This window comes from Tetrao urogallus (assembly GCF_951394365.1).
Source record: "Tetrao urogallus genome assembly, chromosome: 27".
In the NCBI taxonomy this organism is placed as follows: domain Eukaryota; kingdom Metazoa; phylum Chordata; class Aves; order Galliformes; family Phasianidae; genus Tetrao; species Tetrao urogallus.
Window position 1 is genome coordinate 2,182,122 of NC_136840.1, and position 22,541 is coordinate 2,204,662.

A 22,541-nucleotide genomic window follows, 5' to 3' on the forward strand; every position below is an offset into this window, starting at 1 on the left:
AGCCCAGGGGGACCATTAGTGACCGCCGGTGTCGGGACCTCGGCTGGAGGCTGTTGTGGAGCTGCAGATGTCACCGAGGGAGGAGTGCAGCTCTTGGATTGCAGCCCAAAGGCTTTGGGGTCTGACAGCTCGAGTCGGGTTTGGCTGCATTGGAGCACAGAGCAGCAGAGCACGGCTCAGTGCTGGGAATGGTGGAAGGCAGAGAGAAGTGGAGGGTTAAGGAATGTCCTCCTCCTGTTCCAGCTCTGCTGGTGGCTCTGCTGCTTGTGCACCTAAGGCTGTGAGGTCACAGCACTGTTCCCACAGCAGAGGGGCTCAGGCATCTCCCATGGGGTCACCCCGACACCCCAAAAGGGCTTCAGGAGCTCCCAGCCCAGGTTAACTGTGTGAACACCTGCTGCTCTGCCCCCAGGGTCTGTGCTGCTCTCAGTCTGGAGCTTCCTGGGATGTCTGTAGAGGAAGATGTGAAAACAAAGGGGTTCCGGAGCTGAGCAGCAGCACCTCTCCCATCCCACAGAGCCTCAGGCTGGAGCCTTTTCCATTTTGCATCTGAGCAAAAAAAGTTCAAGGAACCCAAAAGCTGCTCCTGCCAAGCCGTGATGATCGAAAGCTCCTTGCAAACATTTTGATTTGTATGAGAATTGCTGTTTCCAGTGCCAACTGCGTGAAGGGGGAGGAAAAAAAGAGGAGAGCAGAAACCTCCCTTCTCTTAAAACAGCATTTGAGGATTTCTCCCAGCGTTTTGCTGTGCTCGGTTTTGCTTTGCCAGCACTTCTGCTCCCAACACATCAGCCATCATTGGCGGGGTGGCTCGGAGCTCAATCCTCACCGCCACCAAGCAGGGAGCGGAGAGGAGGGGGGGGGGGTCCCCATACAGCAAAGGGGCTGTGGGATGCAGGGGATTCCCATACAGCAAAGGGACGTGGGGGGATGCCCTGAACTCTGCCCTGACTCTCTTTCCCCCCTCTGCAGCTCACAGCGGCCGACGGGGCCCCATGGAGGGGCGGTTGAGCGCAGTCGCCGAGCAGTAGCCGCAGCAGTGGGATGTTTACCTGGAGGTCCCTCATCCTTTGGGCTGTGCTGGTCACAGCCACGCTGTCAGCTGCCAGACCGGCCCCCACGCTTCCTGACCAAGGTAAGGCCAACAGATCTCCTTCTTTGCTTTTCTCCTTGTTGATAAGATAGCTGGGACCTCTCGCCTTGCAGAAGGCAGAGCTTTGGGGCCCGGCGAGGGGTTTTGTGCGATGCGTCGTGGTGCAACCTGGCTGGGGTGTTGTCTGCAGTGAACACGTGGCGTGGGGCTCACCTCCAGCATTGCCTATGGGTGTCTTTAAAGCAGGGGGGAAACTTTGGAGAAGGTCAGCAGTCACCCCTAAGGCGTTGCTGGAGGAACAGCCTGGGATGTGTGGCATTGCTGAGCTCCAGGCTGGGGACGCGCTGAACTGCCATGCATGGGCCTCCGGGGTCACCAGGCCCCCAGGACAGCTGCACGGAGTGCTGCAGCATTTCAAAGCACGGCCCCTTCCCTTGGTGAGGCGGAGAATAACCAGAGCAGCCAGGGATTGCTGCCTAGCTGCTGCCTTTTGGTTCTAATTACCTGAGAATGTCTGGTCCGAGCGGTACGGCGTTGCTTTTTTAAGGCTCGCTCTTTCCCTTTTCCTCCCACTGAAAGCCCCACGTGCTGGTGAGCCCCACAGTCACCCCCATGAAAGCCATGCAGGTACACAGAGCAAAGGCAGTGTGGGGTGACGGTGGGGTTTTGGGGTCCTTAGGGAGCCGTGGAGGGGTTGGGGAGGCAGCGGTGGAGGTGGAGGGGACAAGGAGAGGATGGAGCTGGGTGCCTGCCAGGCTGGCAGTAACCTCTGGCAATGCTTCCCAGCACTGCTCTCACCAGGACGGCCCAATTAGTGCCACAGCAGGAACCTGGCTGCACAGAGCCTGGCTGCACAGAGCCCAACCCTTTGGCTGTGGCTGCTGGGAACAACACGTCCCCGACACCATATGTGCCTCTGCACAGGGTGGGACGGGAGAGTCAGGTCCAGGCCAGGCTGTGTGGGAGGCAATGGTGCATCAAACCCAGAGCCATGCATCAGTCCCAGAGCCACGCATCACATCCTTGAAGCCGTGTGTTGTGTCCCAGTGTTCCACATCCCCCTATGAGCATCACCCAGGGGAGGCAGCTCTGCTGTCCCCTCCTTAGCAGATGCAGCACCGGACTTGGTTCTGGTGTTGGTGGCGTTTCAGTTTACTGCTGGAATCCCTAATCTCCCCCATGCAGGGCAGTCCCACCTCAGTGCAGAGGAGGGCTCAGAGCCGCCCCTCCACGTGGCTGGGGAGGGGGCTCAGGAGCTCAGCCTTTGTCAGGAACTTATTGAAAAATCTGCTGCAAATAAAATATTAATGGGCGCTCACTGCGTTTTATAGTTACCTAAATTTGGAGGTGGTTAAAAAACCAGAAAAAAAAAAAAAAAAAAAAAACCACAGGAAAAAAAACGAGTTAAGGGGAAAAGCCAAGAAATTTCCATGAGCAGCCTCCGTCTCCCTCCCTCACAAAGCCGCTCTTTGTCTTCAGGTTAAACAGAAACCTGCAGAAAATTGTGGAGGGGATTTTTTTCCTCCCTCCCTGTCCTCTATTGTCCTCCCCGCTGTTCCCACTGCTCTGCCTCTGCTGTGTGTGCGGAATGTGGGGGCACGGAGCGGCCGAGGGGCTGCAGCTCTGAGCCCCATCTCCTGGTGCGGATTCTCCATCCTGGTGCTGCCAGGCATGGCTGTGTGCTGCGGGGCACCACGCTGCTCCCTTCCCCTCCCAGCCCGTCTGCAGGCATTGTTCACCACCTCCCGCCTTTCCACTCAGATGCTGTCACTCCAGCCCTTAATTGAGGAGGAAAAAAAAAAGAAATGTGAGGCTTTGGGAAAGGCAGCAAGGCTGTGCTGCAACTGTGGGGCAGCTCTGCGGGGCTGCCTGCACAGCCCCCCCATGTGCAAACTCATTTTGCACCCCATGATAGGAAAGGAGCAGATCCCCGGGACGCCCTCCTGCTCCTGCAGGGCGAACCCATTGCTTATTGCAGAGAGCCACAGATGTGCATGGGTTGCAGCACTCCTGGTGCCCCTTGCAGTGTGCAGGGCCTGCTGTCCCGCGCTGCTGCTCTGCACTGAGCTCTGAGCACGGCTGGGTGTCCCGGGGGATGGGCGGGTGGTTATCCTGACAGCTTTGCAAACGACAGACGTGCTGGGTAATTAAATGCTGCTTCATTTCAAGTGCTGCTCCGAGGAGCAGAGCCTGGGGCAGTGCATCAGTTCCCTGCTCCTGCTGGAGAGATCTGCCCGGGATTGCAGGAGATGGGCAAAGCCCATTAGAAAGCACTGCATTCTGTGCTTGGCATCAGCCTTCGTTGGGGTGCAAGGCAGTGGGGAAGCAGTGCAGCTGCAGCGTGGTTGCAGTGGGGTTGCAGTGGGTGCAGCGAGGATGGAGTGAGTGCACAGTAGAAATGCAACAGGGTTGCAGTGAATTGCAGTGGGGTGCAGCAGGGGTTGCAGTGGGATGCAGTGGGATAGCAGGGTTGCTGTGGATTGCAGTGGGATGCAACAGGGTTGCAGTGGGGTGCAGCAGGATCACAGCGGGATGCAGTGGGATAACAGGGTTGCTGTGGATTGCAGTGGGGTGCATTGGATTGCAGTGGGATGCAACAGGGTTGCAGTGGGGTGCAACAGGGTTGCAATGGGATGCAACAGGGTTGCATTGGATTGCAGTGGGTTGCATTGGGTTGCAGTGGGGTGCAACAGGGTTGCAGTGGGATGCAGCAGGGTTGCAGAAGGAGCACTTGGCCACCTCCCCAGCACTCCCATGGGCGGCTGCAGGGGGGGGGACAGCGGGGAGAGGCACTTTTTAAATAAGAAAGAAACCAATCCCCACGTCCCGGTAAGCGCTTCCTGTTGGGATTAGCAGAGCTGTGGGGCATGTGTGTGCTTTTTCTTCAGGAAATACCTTCAGTGAGCCCTGGTGGGGTTTCCAGGGCAACCGGCGGCAGGACCTGCTGCTCGCGGCCATTCAGCCCGGGTTGTTGCTGTGCTGCTTTGTTGGCCGCTTTATTGCGCTCGGGCACACACAGCTCCGCGCCGTTTTGTCAGCCCTGAATTCAGAACTGCTCCATTCTGATGGGCAGCTTTGGCGTGGGGCCATTTGCATGCAAAGTCCTTTTGGGGGGGAGAGGTGAGAGCTCTCCGGCAAGGAGAGCGAGGCTGAATGCAGAGGGGGAAAGGTGAAGCCGTGCTGCTGATATCCCCATCCCTTGTGGGCCAGGCCTGGGCTCCAGCAGCAGGTACAGGAGGCAGTGGCACCCTCCATCTGCCTGGTTGCAAAGCTGGAACTGAGCAATAAAAGCGCTGGTGGGTTCGCCTTAAAGCTCACAGCAAAAGGAAACTGTGAGCAGAACGTCTCCATCCCAACTTGGTGCTCCCAGATCCAAAGTCCCTGCGGCGCTGCCTGCAGGCTGTGCACTGCTGGGTGCTTAGGGGTGCAGCACTCAGCATCTGAGGCTGCAGAAGGGCTGCATTTGTTCTCCTGAGCCTGATGTGTTCTGAGGAGCCCAACTGTGGGGCGTTTTGCTCCCAACTGCTCCCAGACTTCAGCAAGCTCAGCACCAACCCCCTGTGCACAGCAGTGGGTACAGAGCCTCTGGGCATCCCTGTGCCCTCTGTGTTTGGGGCTGGAGCTGCAGACATTTGGATCCCTGCAGTGCTCCCCCCTTCCTGCCCTGGTGCAGAGGAGGAGAGCCAAGCGTTTCTCCGGCCCATTGAGCTCCTGCTCGCTCCAGGCGTGTGAGCACCATGCTCAGAACTGCTGTGAGGGGCTGCACCTGCCGGCTTGGGTTAGGTTACAGAAGAGCAAAATAAATAGAAGAGGCACTCCGGGCTGATGGAGCACAACGATCCGAGGGGGCACTGAGAGTAGGATGAGCTGCTCCCGCTCTGTGTGCGCTGCGGTTTTGCAAAGGCTGCGTTTCCCAGGGCTGCTGCATGGCAGTGCCAGCCGAGCCGTCCCGTGGGCTGCTGCTGTCCGGCTGCCAGAGCCGCTGGGAGCCTCATTGTCCCTGCTCTCACCCGTAGGGGGGTTGGGGGGGGTAACCTGGACATGCTCATTAGGCTGTGAATTCGTTTTCGGGCCGTTCCCACCATGCCGCGTTTTCCGCCTTATCCCCGAGTGCCAGAGATGCGCTTTGGGTTACCAAAGGGCAGCATCCCACCCTGCCCTCTGCCTCCCCGTGCTGTGCTGTCCATCACGCTGCTCATGTTAAGAGCTGGGTCGAGATGGGGGGAGGAGGGGGAAGAGGGAGGACGCGGCCTTTGAATGGCACAGAGAGCGTCGCCGTGAGCTGGGATGCAGCCCAAAGCTGTGCACCCTCCAAAGAGCTTTTCTCATGGGCACGAGCAGTGCTGAGCCCCAGCTGAGAGTGGAGGGCACTGCAACCCTCTGGTTTTGGGTTCTCTCCATGGTCTTCACGCAGGGGCAGGAGGATGCTGTGGGGCTGTGCCTTGGTGGGACGTGGCTGTGGCATTGTATGCGCCTGTGACGAATCTTTTGAAACACAAATGAGAGCTGCACGGAGCGCCGAAGCTGGAGGAAAACGTGGGGAAATTGGGATTGCAAAAAGCAGAGCTCTTCCCCAAAACCTGCAGGGCTCTGTAAGCTGGTAGTGGGACCTGCAGCCCTGCTTCTGGCCCTCCTGCCATCGAGGAGAGTGCTGAGCTCGTCCCCACACACGCTGTTCTCATGGAGGCATTCAGAGAAACTCCTGAGCTGTTGGTGGATGTTGTTCCTCTGAAGATGCTCAGGTGTGTGAGGGCTGCATGAGGAGTGAGGAGTGGAGGGCTGAGGCTCTGGAGGTGCACATCAGCTCCCCATTGCTCCGCTCTGAGCACAGCTGATGGGGTGTGCGTGTGGTTGGGGCCAGAATGCCTTCATCGGGTGCTTTGAAGTCCCTGGGAAGCACCAGATTGCAGCTGGAAAGGCCCTGCAGGTGGGCTGCCCCTGAGGATTTGCTTTGGGGTCTCCACGTGGGAAGTCACCATGCTGAGATGGAGTGAGAAGAGGAGGCTATGAGCCAACGCCAGGCTGCCCAGCGAGGAGCAGGAGGAGTCGTGGGAACACACCCTATGCAGACAGCAGCAGAGGTGTGAGAGCAGAGCTGGCATGGGAAGGAGAGCAGGCATTGCACCAGGCTGAGTGTGAGCACTGGGAGAGATTGCTGGGAACCTGGACATTTGCACCCAGTGCAGGATCCTCGTGCAACACCACAGAATGAGGGGAAAACAATGGTTTGTGCAACACCAGTGACTAAGAGACAACAGCACTGGGATGGATTGGATGGATTGGATCATTGTGCTGCTGGAAGGACGTCGCAGGACGACTGAGGGCAGGGAGCATCCGACAGCCCCTGCCTGCCTACCTGAGCTTCCAGCACTGTCTCTGAGCCCTGCTCTCTGCCTGCTGTCCCGGCATAGCCCTGTAACTGCCTGGTGCTGACCAGAGCGAGGGATTCAGGCCTGCTTTGCTGGCTGTCTGCTGCTGGGCAGGGAGACCCTGGGGTGCAGCCGCCTGGGGTTTGGTGCTCCTCATCCTGCCCTGCTGCCAGCTCTGCCCAACGTGCCTCAGGTTGCAAATTCCTCCCCATCTCAAACCCCTTCTGCAGCGCTTGGCAGGAGACTGAGGGCGCTTGCGTAGCTTTGGGCTCCATGGCTGTGCCCTGGGGCGATGCCTCGCTGCTGCTTGGGTTGCTTTCAGCGCGGCTGTGCTCGGGGTCGACCCCCATACCTCAGCCACATCCCCGCAGCGCATGTCGCCTCATTAACCCGACCCTCAGCAGCCCGGTGTCCCGTTGTCTCTATTTCTTTTCTTTTTTCCCTTTCTCTCCCTCTCTCCCCAACTCCTCCAGCTCTGCCCAAAGCGAACATCGAGGTGGAATCCCACTCTGCACACCCCGGCGATCTCCTCCAGCTGCGCTGCCGGCTGCGCGACGACGTGCAGAGCATCAACTGGGTGCGTGATGGAGTGCAGCTGCCTGAGAACAACCGCACACGCATCACTGGCGAGGAGGTAGAGGTGCGGGATGCGGTGCCCGAGGATTCGGGGCTCTATGCCTGCATGACCAACAGCCCCTCGGGGAGTGAGACCACCTACTTCTCCGTCAACGTCTCAGGTTCGTAGCGGTGCAGGGGCAGCAGCGAGGAGCAGCGTGCCTGTGTGCACGCCTTGCATGCTGGCTGCCAGGCACAGGTTGGTTTGGTGGGGTGCAGTCTTGCACAGCCCACGCTGGCACGCACGGGATGTGCCACCGAATCTGTGCCATATGGTGGTTGTGCCCTGTGGCTCAGCGTGGGGACACATCGGCACAGAGCACTGCAGCAGGGTCAGCACTGCTGGGTTTTCTGCTCAGAGATGCACACAGATGGTGCCCAGCACCCTGTGTGTCCATTTCAGCACAGAGCACTGCAGCGAGGCCAGCACAAGGTGCCCAGCACCCTGTGTCTCCGCATGGACACAGAGCACAGCAGCAGGGCCAGCATTGCTGGGTTTCTGCAGAGCTGCACAGATGGTTGCCCAGCACTGTCTGCACCCTGTGTGTCCACATCAGCACAGAGCACTGCAGCAGTGCTGGGTTTTCTGCTCAGAGCTGCAAAGATGGTGCCCAGCACCCTGTGCCTCCACATCAGCACAGAGCACTGCAGCAGGGTCAGCACTGCTGGGTTTTCTGCTCAGAGATGCAAAGATGGTTGTCTAGCAACCTGTGTGTCCACTTCAGCACAGGGCACTGCAGCAGGGCCAGCACTGCTGGATTTTCTGCTCAGAGATGCACAGGTGGTTGCCCAGCACTGCCTGCACCCTGTGTGTCCACATCAGCACAGAGCACTGCAGCAGGGCCAGCACTGCTGGGTTTTCTGTTCAGAGCTGCAAAGATGGTGCCCAGCATCCTGAGTGTCCACATCAGCACAGAGCACTGCAACAAGGGTCAGCACTGCTGGGTTTTCTGCTCAGAGATACACAGCTGGTGCCCAGCATCCTCTGCACTGTGTGTCCATGAGTGTTCTTCCACGGTGGCAGTGCATGCGTGGGGACATGTGAGTCTGCATGGAGCTGAGCACCGGGATGAACTGGAGCTGAGGTTTTCTTTGTTGGTTCTGAAGCACAGTGGTGAGGACTGAGTGCTGACGGTCGGGAGGTGCTGGCTGAAGGTCAGGGCTGTTTCTGTCTGCAGGAGCTGGATGGATGGATGGATGTCCCCGGGTGCCTGGCAGCACAATGTGGGCACTGCCTTCCTGAGTCCAAAGTCAGCCTTGTGGGCAAACTGCTCCCTGGGCTCTGTGAGCTGGGACAGCATCTCTCGCTCCAGCCATGCAGCATTCTCTCAGAGCCTCATGTCAGCACGGTGCACAGGAGGGGTCTGTGGATAGTGCTTAGCTGGGGGTCTCTTCTCTTGCAGACGCACTCCCTTCTGCAGAGGATGATGATGATGAAGATGATTCCTCCTCGGAGGAGAAGGAGGCAGATAACACCAAGCCGAACCGTATGTGTGGGATGGGTTTGCATGGGTTTGTGGGATGGATGGGGGTGAAGGGAAGCCAGGCATGCATGTGAACGGCATCCAGGGGCTGAGAGGCAGGAGAGGAGAGGCAGAGTCCTGCTGCAGTCCTCCTAGAGCCTGGCTGGGGCGTGGGGATGTGCCAGGGAGATGTGCACCTCGCCCCAGTCCTCCCCTGGGTTAACCATGAGCAAACATCAGTGCTCCCCATGGCTGATCCTGCTGCTCTGTGCCCCACAGAAGCTGTAGCTCCTTACTGGACCTATCCTGAGAAGATGGAGAAGAAGCTACACGCCGTCCCTGCTGCCAAAACAGTGAAATTCAAGTGCCCCTCAGGTGGGACGCCCAACCCCACGCTGCGCTGGCTGAAGAATGGCAAGGAGTTCAAGCCTGACCACCGCATCGGGGGGTACAAGGTACAGAGCGGGTCCTGTCCAGGCAGTCTGGGCCTGGGAGTCACTCAGGGAGAAGGGGAAATGAATGGGCTTCAGAGGCCCTGAGTTGCCCGTTGGTGCAGCCGTGTGCCTCTGGAAGGGCAGATGGGCCCCCTGACATTCCTGTTGCAAAATAGACCCACGGCAGTGACCTGCTTCTTGGTCATGTTTGCAGCAGCCTCAACCTTTGGGGGAGGGGGGAGGATGAGCCCAGCCTGGCTGCACTAATCCTAGAGCTGAGCCAGGAGGGTTGGGGCAACTGCAGCTCCCAGGAGCGCCACACGTCTCCTACATCCAGCACTGCACTGGGGGAGAAGGAGGATGAAGGAGTGCTGCTCTTCTTGCAGAGCTTTGGCGCAGCCTGGAGCATTTGGGGTGCAGGGCTCAATGTGCACCCCAGGGTGCTGGTTCTCTCCATCTGTGTGCAAAGCCCTGGTAGAAAATGGAGTGGAAACGCAGGGCTGTGGGAATTGCCAGCGTGCCGTCAGCACGTGGATGTGGGTGCTGTTCCCTTTGTGCCACCCAGGGCTGTGTCCCTGCACCCAGCCCGTGGTGCTCAGCAATCAGCTCTGTGCTGGGACAGCTGGGAGCAATTATGGTCCCTCTGTAGGAGAGGGGAAAGGTGACCACGAGCAGATTTAAGCTGTGCCAAAGCTCTGAGCCGCTCTGATGTGCACACATCTCACCCACCACCCCCCATCCTCCTGCCCCCAGGTCCGCTATGCCACCTGGAGCATCATCATGGACTCGGTGGTGCCATCAGATAAAGGCAACTACACGTGCATCGTGGAGAACAAATACGGGAGCATCAACCACACCTATCAGCTGGATGTTGTGGGTGAGGATGGCTCTGGGGCTGCTCTGCTTCCTGCACAGCAGTGCTGAGCCCCGCGAGCTTCACCTCGAACCCTTCTGGGGCTTTTTAATTGTGGTGGAAATAATTTCAGAGACCAGACAGAAACTTTTTCTAATCGCCTTATTAGCCATAATTCCCAGCTGGGAAGGCTGGTCTGAGCAGTTCCACATGTGGAGCTGCTCTAAATGCCAGTAAATGAACCATTAAGAATGTGATTTAATTTGATTACACTGAGCAAACTGAAGGGAACAGTCAGCGAGGTGAACAAAGGGGTTTGTTAATGCTGACTCACCACAGTGGCAGCGGCTGGGGCCCTCGTTAGGTTTGTTTGACCTCTGACCCCTGAAGAGATAACGATGTCCCTGTGCTGGGATGTCACCTGTCCCCTGCTCTGGTGGGATGTCACCCGTCACCCGCTCTGTGGGGCTGTGGGATGAGACTCCTGTGGATGTGGGGTGCCCATGCTGAGGTCTCCATCCCCACAGAGCGCTCCCCGCATCGGCCCATCCTGCAGGCAGGGCTCCCTGCCAACAAAACGGTGGCCCTGGGCAGCAACGTGGAGTTTGTCTGCAAGGTCTACAGCGACCCGCAGCCCCACATCCAGTGGCTGAAACACATCGAGGTGAACGGCAGCAAGATCGGCCCCGACAACTTGCCCTACGTGCAGATCCTGAAGGTAACGCTGCACACACAATGGGCTGCCCCAGCCCGGGTCCCTATGGGGTCACTGCCCTCACTGGGCACAGCTGGGGACACATAGGTGGCATCGAGGCATCTGGAGCCCCACCAGCCCTGCCTGCTCCGCTCTGGGCTGTCCTGGAGGAGCTGGGTGAGAGGTGGGCAGTGGGCAGCAGGCAGCGGTGCGCTCATCCTTTGGATCCCTGAAGGTGTCTGCCATGAACTGGGTGGGTGCTGGGGGCAAGCATAGGGTGGGTGGCACAATCCAGCCACGAGCAGTGCCCTCAGCCCCTCTGCAAAGCCTGGGGTGTGTGCACGTCCCCATCCATGCCAAGGTTTCAGGACACGTGGCCATCCTCAGCTGTATCCCCAGGGCCAGGGCACACGGTCACCTCCAGCCCTAAGGCACATGGCCATCCCCAGCCATAGGGTGCATGGCCACCCCCAGCCATAGGGCACATGGCCACCCCCAGCCATAGGGTGCATGGCCACCCCCAGCCATAGGGCACATGGCCACCCCCAGCCATAGGGTGCATGGCCACCCCCAGCCATAGGGCGCATGGCCATCCCCAGCCATAGGGTGCATGGCCATCCCCAGCCATAGGGCGCATGGCCACCCCCAGCCATAGGGTGCATGGCCACCCCCAGCCATAGGGTGCATGGCCACCCCCAGCCATAGGGCACATGGCCACCCCCAGCCATAGGGTGCATGGCCACCCCCAGCCATAGGGTGCATGGCCACCCCCAGCCATAGGGTGCATGGCCACCCCCAGCCATAGGGCGCATGGCCACCCCCAGCCATAGGGCGCATGGCCATCCCCAGCCATAGGGTGCATGGCCATCCCCAGCCATAGGGCGCATGGCCACCCCCAGCCATAGGGTGCATGGCCACCCCCAGCCATAGGGTGCATGGCCACCCCCAGCCATAGGGCACATGGCCACCCCCAGCCATAGGGCTCATGGCCACCCCCAGCCATAGGGCACATGGCCACCCCCAGCCATAGGGCACATGGCCACCCCCAGCCATAGGGTGCATGGCCACCCCCAGCCATAGGGCTCATGGCCACCCCCAGCCATAGGGTGCATGGCCACCCCCAGCCATAGGGCGCATGGCCACCCCCAGCCATAGGGCACATGGCCACCCCCAGCCATAGGGTGCATGGCCACCCCCAGCCATAGGGTGCATGGCCACCCCCAGCCATAGGGTGCATGGCCACCCCCAGCCATAGGGCACATGGCCACCCCCAGCCATAGGGCACATGGCCACCCCCAGCCATAGGGCGCATGGCCACCCCCAGCCATAGGGTGCATGGCCACCCCCAGCCATAGGGTGCATGGCCACCCCCAGCCATAGGGCTCATGGCCACCCCCAGCCATAGGGCTCATGGCCACCCCCAGCCATAGGGTGCATGGCCACCCTCAGCCATAGGGCTCATGGCCACCCCCAGCCATAGGGCGCATGGCCACCCCCAGCCATAGGGTGCATGGCCACCCCCAGCCATAGGGTGCATGGCCACCCCCAGCCATAGGGCTCATGGCCACCCCCAGCCATAGGGTGCATGGCCACCCCCAGCCATAGGGTGCATGGCCATCCCCACCCCAAGGTGCACGGCTGTCCCTACCCACACCCCCGATGCACTGCAGCAGGTTTATGATCCCTTGCCTCCCGGCTCGCCACAACCCCTCCTGGCCCCCAGCCCTGTGCTGGCACCATCGCTCCGGGCGCTGTGGTTTCTGACCCCATCGATGTGACTCCTCTGTTGTTGGTCTGTTCCAGCACTCGGGAATTAATAGCTCTGATGCGGAGGTGCTGACCCTGTATAATGTGACAGAGGCGGAGAGCGGGGAGTATGTTTGTAAGGTTTCCAATTATATTGGCGAGGCCAACCAGTCTGCGTGGCTCACTGTCACCAGACCTCTGGCAAAAGGTAATCGGAAGGACGCCCAGTGGGACGCTTTGGGACCTCCAGTCCCCAGCGGTGGAAAACACAACTCTGGGCTCTCTCGTTTCTCCTGTACTTCTGGTGCAAAAAGCCATGGAAAAATACCCCGAGGGGCCGGCTGGGCTGCGTGCCGTGTCCCTCCTGTCCCCCCCTTGTGCTCCCTGCTCTGTGCTGTCCCCGTGTCTCCGTCCTCGTGCTCCCACCTCCCTCGATGCCCAGCCGGCCCTCCCCGAGCTCTATTTTTCCATGTGGCCCATTGCCAGCATGCTCCGATGGGCAGAACCGTTGGTGAAGGGTTTTTAGCGGCGTCTCTTTAGGTCCGCCCGGATGAGGGGTCATCCGGAGGGTCTCTGCCAGGGGTCTCCACGGTTTCTTGCCTGCTCCCGGGGCTCTGCCAAATCAGGCTGCTCCCTCCTCTCTGCCTCTTCCCCCCAGAAGATCTCATGTGGTTTGCTTCTCCGTTTTTTGCTTCCACTCTCCCCCCTCTAGACGGCTGGCGTTAACACGACAGACAAAGAGATGGAAGTCCTTCACTTAAGGAATGTCTCATTTGAGGATGCTGGGGAGTATACATGTTTGGCGGGTAATTCTATTGGGATCTCCCATCACTCTGCATGGTTGACAGTTCTCGAAGGTATATACTCCTCTTCCTGTCCCTTCTCCTCCCTTGTTTCCACGTGTGTCGGATGCATTGCTGGGGCTGTCGCTTTGCTTTGGGTGTTGATGGGCTGCTGGGCCCATCGTTGCTGCGCGGATCCACGCCTGATACAGCAGGCAGGGAAAGTTTTTGGGGCGCTGCGTGGGCGCCGCTCTTCTGCCAAAAGCTTTGCCTTGTTATCAGCCGCTGCTTGGGTGGTGCTGCTGGGAACACACAAGGTTTTGGCTCTTCTGCCTCTCTCTCAGGGCTCTGTTCTCTTGGGGGAGGGGGGTCAGGTTTGGGCTGCTGGGGGTGATGGCAGCTCCCAGGTTTGTGGCTGCGCCGTTCATAGCTCCGCCACCCCCCTAAGTCACAAAGTGGGGCTGTGTTGTGGTGCTCAGGGATGGGATCCCCTCTCCCATCCTGCAATACATCACTGCTGCTGCTGCTGCTGCAGGTGCTTCTGGCTGCTCGGCTCCATCTCCCAGCACCCAGCTGTGCCTTCCAGCCCACCGTAACCACAGATCCCAACGGGTGTGCAGCTCAGCGTGGGCAGAGCTCAGCCCCCACAGGACGGTGCAGGGGAGAATCCCCATGTAGTCCCCATGCAGACTGCATGGTGCCGTCCCACACAGAGTGGGGATGGGCACGGACCCCTGCTTCACACCCTGCTTTCCTGCCCCAGGCAGCTGCAGGTGCAGCGTGCATCCCAAGGGCATGGGTACCATGCTTATCCCAAGGGTGTGGGTGCAGCGCCCACCCCATGGGTGCAATGCAGCATCCCAGCAGCCTGACCACTCCCTGCTGCCTGTGGGAGCATCCCACACCAACCCTCACCTCTGCTGAGAGGAGCCAGGCTCTGCCCAGCCTCACTCTTTGCTCCCGCTGATGCCTTTTCTGTGCCAACCCAGCTATTGAGGACTCACCAGCCATGATGACGTCCCCCCTCTACCTGGAGATCATCATTTACTGCACCGGCGCCTTCCTCATCTCCTGCATGGTGGTGACAGTCATCATCTATAAGATGAAGAGCACCACCAAGAAGACAGACTTCAACAGCCAGCTGGCCGTGCACAAGCTGGCCAAGAGCATCCCACTGCGCAGACAGGTAACAGAAAGTAGAGAGGGGGTTTCTTGGCTCCTACTGCCCCTCCTCAAAGAATTGCCCTTTCCCTGGGTTGGGATGGATGGTGCACCATGGCTGTCCCTCGCCATGCTGTGTGCGTGGCCCCGTGGCAACGAGAGTAACCAGGAGGATTTGTGGCCATTTAATATTGAGATGAAGAGTGCGTGCTGAGCACCGAGGATCCCCAGGCTGTGCATTTTGTGGTACCTGCAAGCAGGAAATCAATTGCAAACGATACAGGCGTGCTCCAATGGGGAGCAGCAGGGAGCGTTCAGGAGTTGGGGGGGGTCCCGGTCGTTGTCTCCCCACTGGGAATGGGCGGCCGTGGCCCCAGCGCTGCGTGAAGGTAACCCACAGCTCTGCTGCAGGTGTCGGCTGACTCCAGCTCCTCCATGAACTCGGGTGTGATGTTGGTGAGGCCCTCACGGCTCTCCTCCAGTGGAACCCCCATGCTGGCTGGTGTCTCTGAGTATGAGCTGCCCGAGGACCCGCGCTGGGAACTGCCACGGGACAGGTGAGGATGGGGTGGGATGGGGTGGGGAAGGGGATGGGATGGGATGGGATGGGATGGGATGAGGTGGGGTGGGGTGGGTTGAGGTGAGTTGGGATGGGATGGGATGTGATGGGATGGGGATGGGAATGGGGATGGGAAGGTTTGAGGTGGGGTGAGATGGGATGGGATGGGATGGGGTGGGATGGGATGGGATGGGATGGGGTGGGATGGGATGGGATGGGATGGGATGGGATGGGGATGGGAATGGGAATGGGAATGGGGATGGGAAGGTTTGAGGTGGGGTGAGATGGGATGGGATGGGATGGGATGGGGTGGGATGGGATGGGATGGGGAAGGGGATGGGATGGGATGGGATGGGATGGGATGGGATGGGATGGGATGGGGTGGGGTGGGATGGGGATGGGATGGGGTGGGGTGGGATGGGATGGGGAAAGGGATGGGATGGGATGGGATGGGATGGGATGGGGTGGGGTGGGGTGGGATGGGATGGGGTGGGATGGGATGGGATGGGGAAGGGGATGGGATGGGATGGGATGGGATGGGATGGGGTGGGGTGGGGTGGGATGGGATGGGATGGGATGGGATGGGGAAGGGGATGGGATGGGATGGGATGGGATGGGATGGGATGGGGTGGGATGGGGATGGGATGGGGTGGGGTGGGATGGGATGGGGAAAGGGATGGGATGGGATGGGATGGGATGGGATGGGGTGGGGTGGGGTGGGGTGGGATGGGGTGGGGTGGGATGGGATGGGGTGGGATGGAATGGGGTGGGGTGGGATGGGGTGGGGTGGGATGGGGATGGGAAGGTTTGAGGTGGGGTGAGATGGGATGGGATGGGATGGGATGGGATGGGATGGGATGGGATGGGATGGGATGGGATGGGATGGGATGGGATGGGATGGGATGGGGTGGGATGGGGTGGGGTGGGGTGGGATGGGGATGGGGTGGGATGGGATGGGGCAAGGGGATGGCACTGAGTGCAGTGGCTATCCTGCTGTCCCAGCATGACATTATGTCTGTCCTCCCACCAGGCTGATCCTGGGCAAGCCGCTGGGAGAAGGCTGCTTTGGGCAGGTGGTGCTGGCCGAGGCCATCGGCCTGGACAAGGACAAGCCAAACCGTGTCACCAAAGTGGCCGTGAAGATGCTCAAGTGTAAGAGGCGATGGGAGCGGGTCTGTGTGCGGCACCCACGTGTGCATGGTGTGGGGGGATGCAGGCCAGCCTCCCTGACTGCTGCCTTTGCTGCCACAGCCGACGCCACAGAGAAGGACCTGTCTGACCTCATCTCTGAGATGGAGATGATGAAGATGATCGGCAAGCACAAGAACATCATCAACCTGCTGGGGGCCTGCACGCAGGACGGTGAGCGGGCGAGGAGGGGCTGCCAGCACTGTGCTGACGGTGGGGTCCAGGCACGTGGCTCAGCCCCGTTCTCCCTCAGGGCCTCTCTATGTCATCGTGGAATACGCCAGCAAAGGCAACCTGCGTGAGTACCTGCAGGCACGGCGCCCGCCGGGTATGGAGTACTGCTACAACCCCACTCGTGTCCCCGAGGAGCAGCTCTCCTTCAAGGACCTGGTGTCCTGTGCGTACCAGGTGGCGCGTGGCATGGAGTACCTGGCCTCCAAAAAGGTGTGAGCTCCATCACGGTTGGGTGCTTAGGAATGGGGCCGTGGGGCTCCGCGCACCGTTTGACAGCCCTGCTCTCTGCACAGTGCATCCACAGGGACCTGGCAGCCAGGAACGTGCTGGTGACCGAAGACAACGTGATGAAGATCGCTGACTTCGGGCTGGCCCGTGACATCCACCACATCGATTACTACAAGAAGACGACAAACGTGAGCGTTTGGAACCCGCTGTGCCAAGAGACCTTTGGCCGTCCCCATGGGCAGCACTGAGCTGATGGGGTTCTCTTGTCACAGGGCCGCTTGCCAGTGAAGTGGATGGCCCCGGAGGCTCTGTTCGACCGAATATACACTCATCAGAGTGATGTGTGAGTATGCCAGGCACTGTCAGGCACTCCTGGTGTAGCTGTGCAAAGCTCTACCTGTGCACCCGGAGCTCTCCGTGATGCCCGTGGTGGCTCACGGTTTGTGCCCTCGTGTCTGCCTGCAGTTGGTCCTTCGGCGTGCTGCTTTGGGAGATCTTCACTCTGGGCGGTTCGCCGTACCCTGGTGTGCCTGTGGAGGAGCTTTTCAAGCTGCTGAAGGAGGGCCACAGGATGGACAAGCCCAGCAACTGCACCAACGAGCTGTGAGTGCTGGGGGGGCAGTGGGGACGTGGGCACCGTGCCTGCGGTGCCATCCGTGCTGAGCTCTGTGCTGGGTGCAGGCAGCTGCACGCTGGGGAAGGCAGATGTTCAGAATTACTTTTGCAGTGTCCCCTTACCTGCAAAACGTCAGCTAAATCTGTTTGCGATGACCGACGTCAGGGCTCCCTTTGCTATTGCTCTGCAGGAGTGAATCCCAAAATGACCCCGCGGTTATGCCCTCACACAGCAGCCCCGTGCCCTGCCCCACGTCCTTCCTCAGTGGGCTGAGCCCCACTCCCTGCCCCACATCTTTCCTTGAGAAGCTGAGCCCCACTCCCTGCCCCACATCTTTCCTTGAGAAGCTGAGCCCCACTCCCTGCCCCACATCTTTCCTTGAGAAGCTGAGCCCCACTCCCTGCTCCACATCCTTCCTTGAGAAGCTGAGCCCCACTCCCTGCCCCACATCTTTCCTTGAGAAGCTGAGCCCCACTCCCTGCTCCACATCCTTCCTTGAGAAGCTGAGCCTCACTCCCTGCCCCACATCCTTTCCTCAAGAGGCTGAGCCCCACTCCCTACCCCACATCCTTCCTTGGGGAGCTGAGCCCCACTCCCTGCCCCACATCCTTCCTCAAGAGGCTGAGCCCCACTCCCTGCCCCACATCTTTCCTTGAGAAGCTGAGCCCCACTCCCTGCCCCACATCCTTCCTTGGGGAGCTGAGCCCCACTCCCTGCCCCACATCTTTCCTCAGGGGGCTGAGCCCCACTCCCTGCTCCACATCCTTCCTTGAGAAGCTGAGCCCCACTCCCTACCCCACATCCTTCCTTGGGGAGCTGAGCCCCATTCCCTGCCCCACATCTTTCCTCAGGGGGCTGAGCCTCACTCCCTGCCCCACATCCTTCCTTGAGAAGCTGAGCCCCACTCCCTGCCCCACATCCTTCCTCAAGGGGCTGAGCCCCATTCCCTGCCCCACATCCTTTCCTCAAGAGGCTGAGCCCCACTCCCTGCCCCACATCTTTCCTTGAGAAGCTGAGCCCCACTCCCTGCTCCACATCCTTCCTTGAGAAGCTGAGCCTCACTCCCTGCCCCACATCCTTTCCTCAAGAGGCTGAGCCCCACTCCCTACCCCACATCCTTCCTTGGGGAGCTGAGCCCCATTCCCTGCCCCACATCCTTCCTCAGGGGGCTGAGCCCCACTCCCTGCCCCACATCCTTCCTCAGGGAGCTGAGCCCCACACACTGCTTATTGCCAGGGGCAGAGCTGTGCACCCACCAATGCGCTCAGCTCCCCCCACCCCATACAGGTACATGATGATGCGTGACTGCTGGCACGCCGTGCCCTCCCAGCGCCCCACTTTCAAACAGCTGGTGGAAGACCTGGACAGGATCGTGGCCATGACATCCAACCAGGTAGGAGAGCCCCCCGCGTCCCTCCGTGCCCTTCTTAGAGCTCCCCCCCTCCCCTGAACCCATCCCTTGCAGGAATACCTGGACCTGTCGGTGCCTTTGGATCAATACTCACCCGGCTTCCCAGCCACACGCAGCTCCACTTGCTCTTCTGGGGAGGACTCAGTGTTCTCCCACGACCCACTGCCCGATGAGCCCTGCCTGCCACGCTGCCCCCCGCACAGCCAAGGGGTGCTAAAGCGGCACTGAGGCTCCGCACGCAGCTGTGCCCACCTGGCACCTCGGCAGGGAGCTCTGCCCTAAGGTTTCATTTCTCTGTTTGCCTGTACGGTTGCCTCTCCTCTCTTTGTTTTCATCATCCATTTAAACCTTTCCCACTGTGCTTGGACATCTCCACGTGGCGGTGCCGCAGTGTGTCCCTATGGGGCTGATGCACTGTGTGAGCATCCCAGCGCTGCCCAAACCCACATCTGTGGGGCTGCGCAGCAAACCGTGCGTCAGTGCTGACAACAGAAGTCCCGTGTACATAGCTAAAATATGTATAAATATGAATATATATTTACATGTCTTTTTAAAAAGGTTGTTACCAGAGCTATACCAGTTTGGTAGGAAGGTACTAGTGGCTGGTAGATATCAGTTGCTATATATATATATATATATTAAAAAAGAAAAAAAAAAAAAAAAGAAAAAAAGGAAAAAAAAATAGAAAGAAACAAACAAAAAAAAAAATCCATATATTTTGCTACATTTGCTGTTTTTATTTTTTTAAATTATGTCCCCCCACCCCTCTTTCAGTTTTAGATCCCTCGATAAGGAATTGCTGCTGCTGCTGCTTCAGTTTTATATGGGGTTGTATTAAAACCATACTAAATAACGTTGTCGATGCCTTTCGGGAGCACACGGCCAAGGTGCCAATGGCCTTTCCCTCCCCCCCCCCCGGGGGGCTGCAGTGGGGCCGGGTTCAGCTTCAAAGCTGGGCACTGGAGCTCTGCACCCCCAGGCTGTGCCTTACCTGGCCTGCCCCATGGGGAGGAAGGGCCATGGGGGCTGCTGTGTCCCCATCCCTTCATCCCCCCCCCCCCATCCTTCGTCTCCCCCCATCCCTTCGTCCCCCCATCCCCATCCCTACCCCCCCCCACCTCCAGTCCCTGACGCTGGGAGCGCGGAGTCAGGGCGCTATTACTTGAAAAGTTTATTTTGCCTTTGTATGGAGAAATATTATTTGTTGTAAACTCTTCTGTAATGAATCTGGAATTCTTGTAATTATTAAAGACTTTAACCAAGCGGTGCGTTTACGCCGTCGCCCATCCCGTGCGCTGGGAGATGCTTGGGGTGCGTAGGGGCAGAAGCTGCTCTCCCCCTTCTCCCTTCCACCCACATTTGGGGGTCGGCTCCCTATAAAAACACCCCATTTTCCAATCAGGGAAACCCTCAACTTTCTCCTCCTTTGCTACCAAAGCACGTGGCCGTGATGCGGGGGTGCCTGCAGATGTGTTGGATGCTGCACACCGATGTCCTCGCCAAGGCCTCGGGATTCCAGCTGGGCTCCGGCTCCAGCAATGGAGACGGGGGATAAGGATCAGGGTTAAGGTCAGGTTAACCCTTTCCCTGCCCTTGTACCCCCGGGGGGGGGGGTCATGAAGAGCTGAATCCTGGCCTGGTGGCCTGTGACAGTGCGCCCGCATCCGTGGCCATGTGTTGGTTAATGCAGCAAGGCTGCGGGTCGCAGTTCTGTCTCATCGGCCCTTTTAAAAGCATCTGCTTGTTGCTATTTCCATGCGTAAATTAAATCGATCAGCCGCTCTCCCCCCCCCCCTTTCCTAAATTAAATAGGGCTTTTAATCAAGTGATTTATGTTGGATCCGCAGCCCGGGATTAAGCTCACAGCAGCAGGAGGGGGAGCAGAAAAGAGGGGAGGGGGGGGGGGGGGGGTGTCATAAATCAGCGCTCTCCCTGGGAGCGGTTTGGCTGTGGGAGCTCTGCAAGCGCGTGTTTACATCATCAGAAAGTGCTGCTCTCACCATCTCCTGCTCATTTCCTGGGGTGAGCAGGAGGGCAATTAAATATGATAATAAGCAGAGCGGCTCCACGCAGCACCGCGAAGCCTTCGCAGGGAAGGTGCTGCTGGGCTGGGGGGGGGGGGGGGGAGGGAATCACAGGCAGCCCTGCAAAAGGAGATGCTGCCTGCTGTCCCTATGGCAGCTACACGGGAAGGGGAGCCCCAGCAGCGCCGTGCTCCGTCAGCCCTCAATGCACTTTGGGCTCCCCTCAGAACTCTTTGTCCTCTCCCCCTTTTCCTTTTTCTCTCCTTTTAAAGCCCTCCGGCTGCACAGGACCCCAGACAACCTCCTGGCCTCGGCCCAGGTTCTGCCTGAGCTCTGCTTTGTCTCATTGCCAGGCACCGACACACCGTGTTTGTAATTCCACCTCCGTGCAGCTCCACGCAGGTTTAACGGGTGACACTGGGGATGCTTTCCCCCCCCTCCCCAGCCCCCCAGCAGCCAGACCCAGCCTTGCTCTCAGCTGTACATCACTCCCTGTCAGCTCGCACAGCAGACACTTCTGGGCCTTGCTTTCATCCAAACAAAACGTCACTTCTGCCCCGGGCTGGCTGCAATAACTCCATTCCTGTGTGCAATCCGAGCACTGCCACCGTGCAGAGCAATCCCACAGCCCCACTCCACGCACTGATGCTGGGATGTGCCAAAATCCCCACCTGTGGGTACGGGAAGAACATCCCTGAGCATCCCGCCGTCCTCCTGCATCCCAGTGTGAGGATGCACAGAGCTGGGATGGATCCAGGAGCCCCAGGACCCCTCTGTCCACACCCCATAACTCTCCCTTTCCCCTCCCCATGAGGTTTGGTTCTCCAGCCCGTGTTCTACATTATTTTAAGCTGGTGTAAGGCTCGCTCGTCTTTGTTACAAATTTATAACAGAGACAGAAAGCCTGCTAGGAATGTAATGCTCTAATACAGGAGGCCATAAATCTCAGCCTTTGTTGTGCTTGGGCCTCACTAAATCACTGCTTTTCCCTCTGAATATTAATCTGCTCTAAAAGTGCTGAGCGGTGCATCTTTCCCAAATGGCTTTTAGGGGAAAGGCTGATGTAAGGGCCATGGCACAGCCCCATAGGACACGGGGAGCAGGGATTGGTGCTGCAGGGGTGGGGGGAGCGGGGCAGGGGGGATGCAGGGAGCAAAGATTGGTGCTGGAGGGGCTCAGGACCGGGAGCATCACCAGCCATGTGCCATAGCAGCACCAACATGGGGATGCCCAGGGTAGGAGAAAAGCCATCAAATGGGCTCCCTGGAGTCAAAGGCAGGGCTGAAAGGTGTTTGGCACTGGTGGAGCTGGAAAAAGCTCTCCCCACGCCAAAGCACACACAGCCTTGGAGCTCTGCGCCATTTAATTTGCCCGATGTTGCAGAACAGAATGCAGTAATTTATGGGGCTCTGCTTAGTTTGTTTCCTCCTTGCTCTCAGTGCAGCTCGGAGCTGCATTTCCCCTGCTTTGCTTCTGCAGTGCTGCGGGGCCAGAGCTCCATCCTCCAGGAGCTCTGTGGGGTCAGAGAGCAGCAGGTTTGGGGTATGGCTGCAGGTCTGGAATATGGCTGCAGGTTTGGGGTATAGCTGCAGGTTTGGGGTATGGCTGCAGGTCTGGGATATGGCTGCAGGTTTGGGGTATGGCTGCAGGTTTGGGATATGGTTACAGGTTTAGGATATGGCTGTAGGTCTGGGGTATGACTGCAGGTTTGGGGTATGATAGCAGGTTTGGGATATGGCTGCAGGTTTGGGGTATGGCTGCAGGTCTGGAATATGGCTGCAGGTTTGGGGTATGGCTGCAGGTTTGGGATATGGCTGCAGGTTTGGGGTATGGCTGCAGGTTTGGGATATGGTTACAGGTTTAGGATATGGCTGCAGGTTTGGGATATGGCTGCAGGTTTGGGGTACGATAGTAGATCTGAGATATGGCTGCAGGTTTGGGATATGGCTGCAGGTTTGGGGTATGGCTGCAGGTTTGGGATATGGCTGCAGGTTTGGGATATGGCTGCAGGTTTGGGGTATGGCTGCAGGTCTGGGATATGGCTGCAGGTTTGGGATATGGCTACAGGTTT

The 22,541-nt window shown here is 59.0% G+C and overlaps 1 protein-coding gene across 2 annotated transcripts; it reads left to right on the forward strand.

Moving 5' to 3' along the window:
- Window positions 1-1,044: 1,044 nt before the first annotated feature.
- FGFR1 (fibroblast growth factor receptor 1) lies at window positions 1,045-18,674 on the forward strand (the record flags this gene model as incomplete). Of its 2 annotated transcripts, none has more annotated exons than XM_079547442.1 (17): window positions 1,045-1,135; window positions 6,936-7,199; window positions 8,481-8,564; window positions 8,820-8,995; window positions 9,728-9,851; window positions 10,355-10,545; window positions 12,325-12,475; window positions 14,039-14,235; window positions 14,622-14,767; window positions 15,800-15,921; window positions 16,021-16,131; window positions 16,211-16,401; window positions 16,485-16,607; window positions 16,692-16,762; window positions 16,885-17,022; window positions 18,323-18,428; window positions 18,501-18,674. In XM_079547442.1, 17 exons carry the CDS (start codon window positions 1,045-1,047, stop codon window positions 18,672-18,674), a joined length of 2,460 nt encoding a protein of 819 aa, XP_079403568.1. The 2 variants fall into 2 exon arrangements, with proteins under 2 accessions (XP_079403568.1, XP_079403569.1); XM_079547443.1 differs by lacking the exon at window positions 12,325-12,475 and adding an exon at window positions 12,980-13,124.
- Window positions 18,675-22,541: the final 3,867 nt, after the last annotated feature.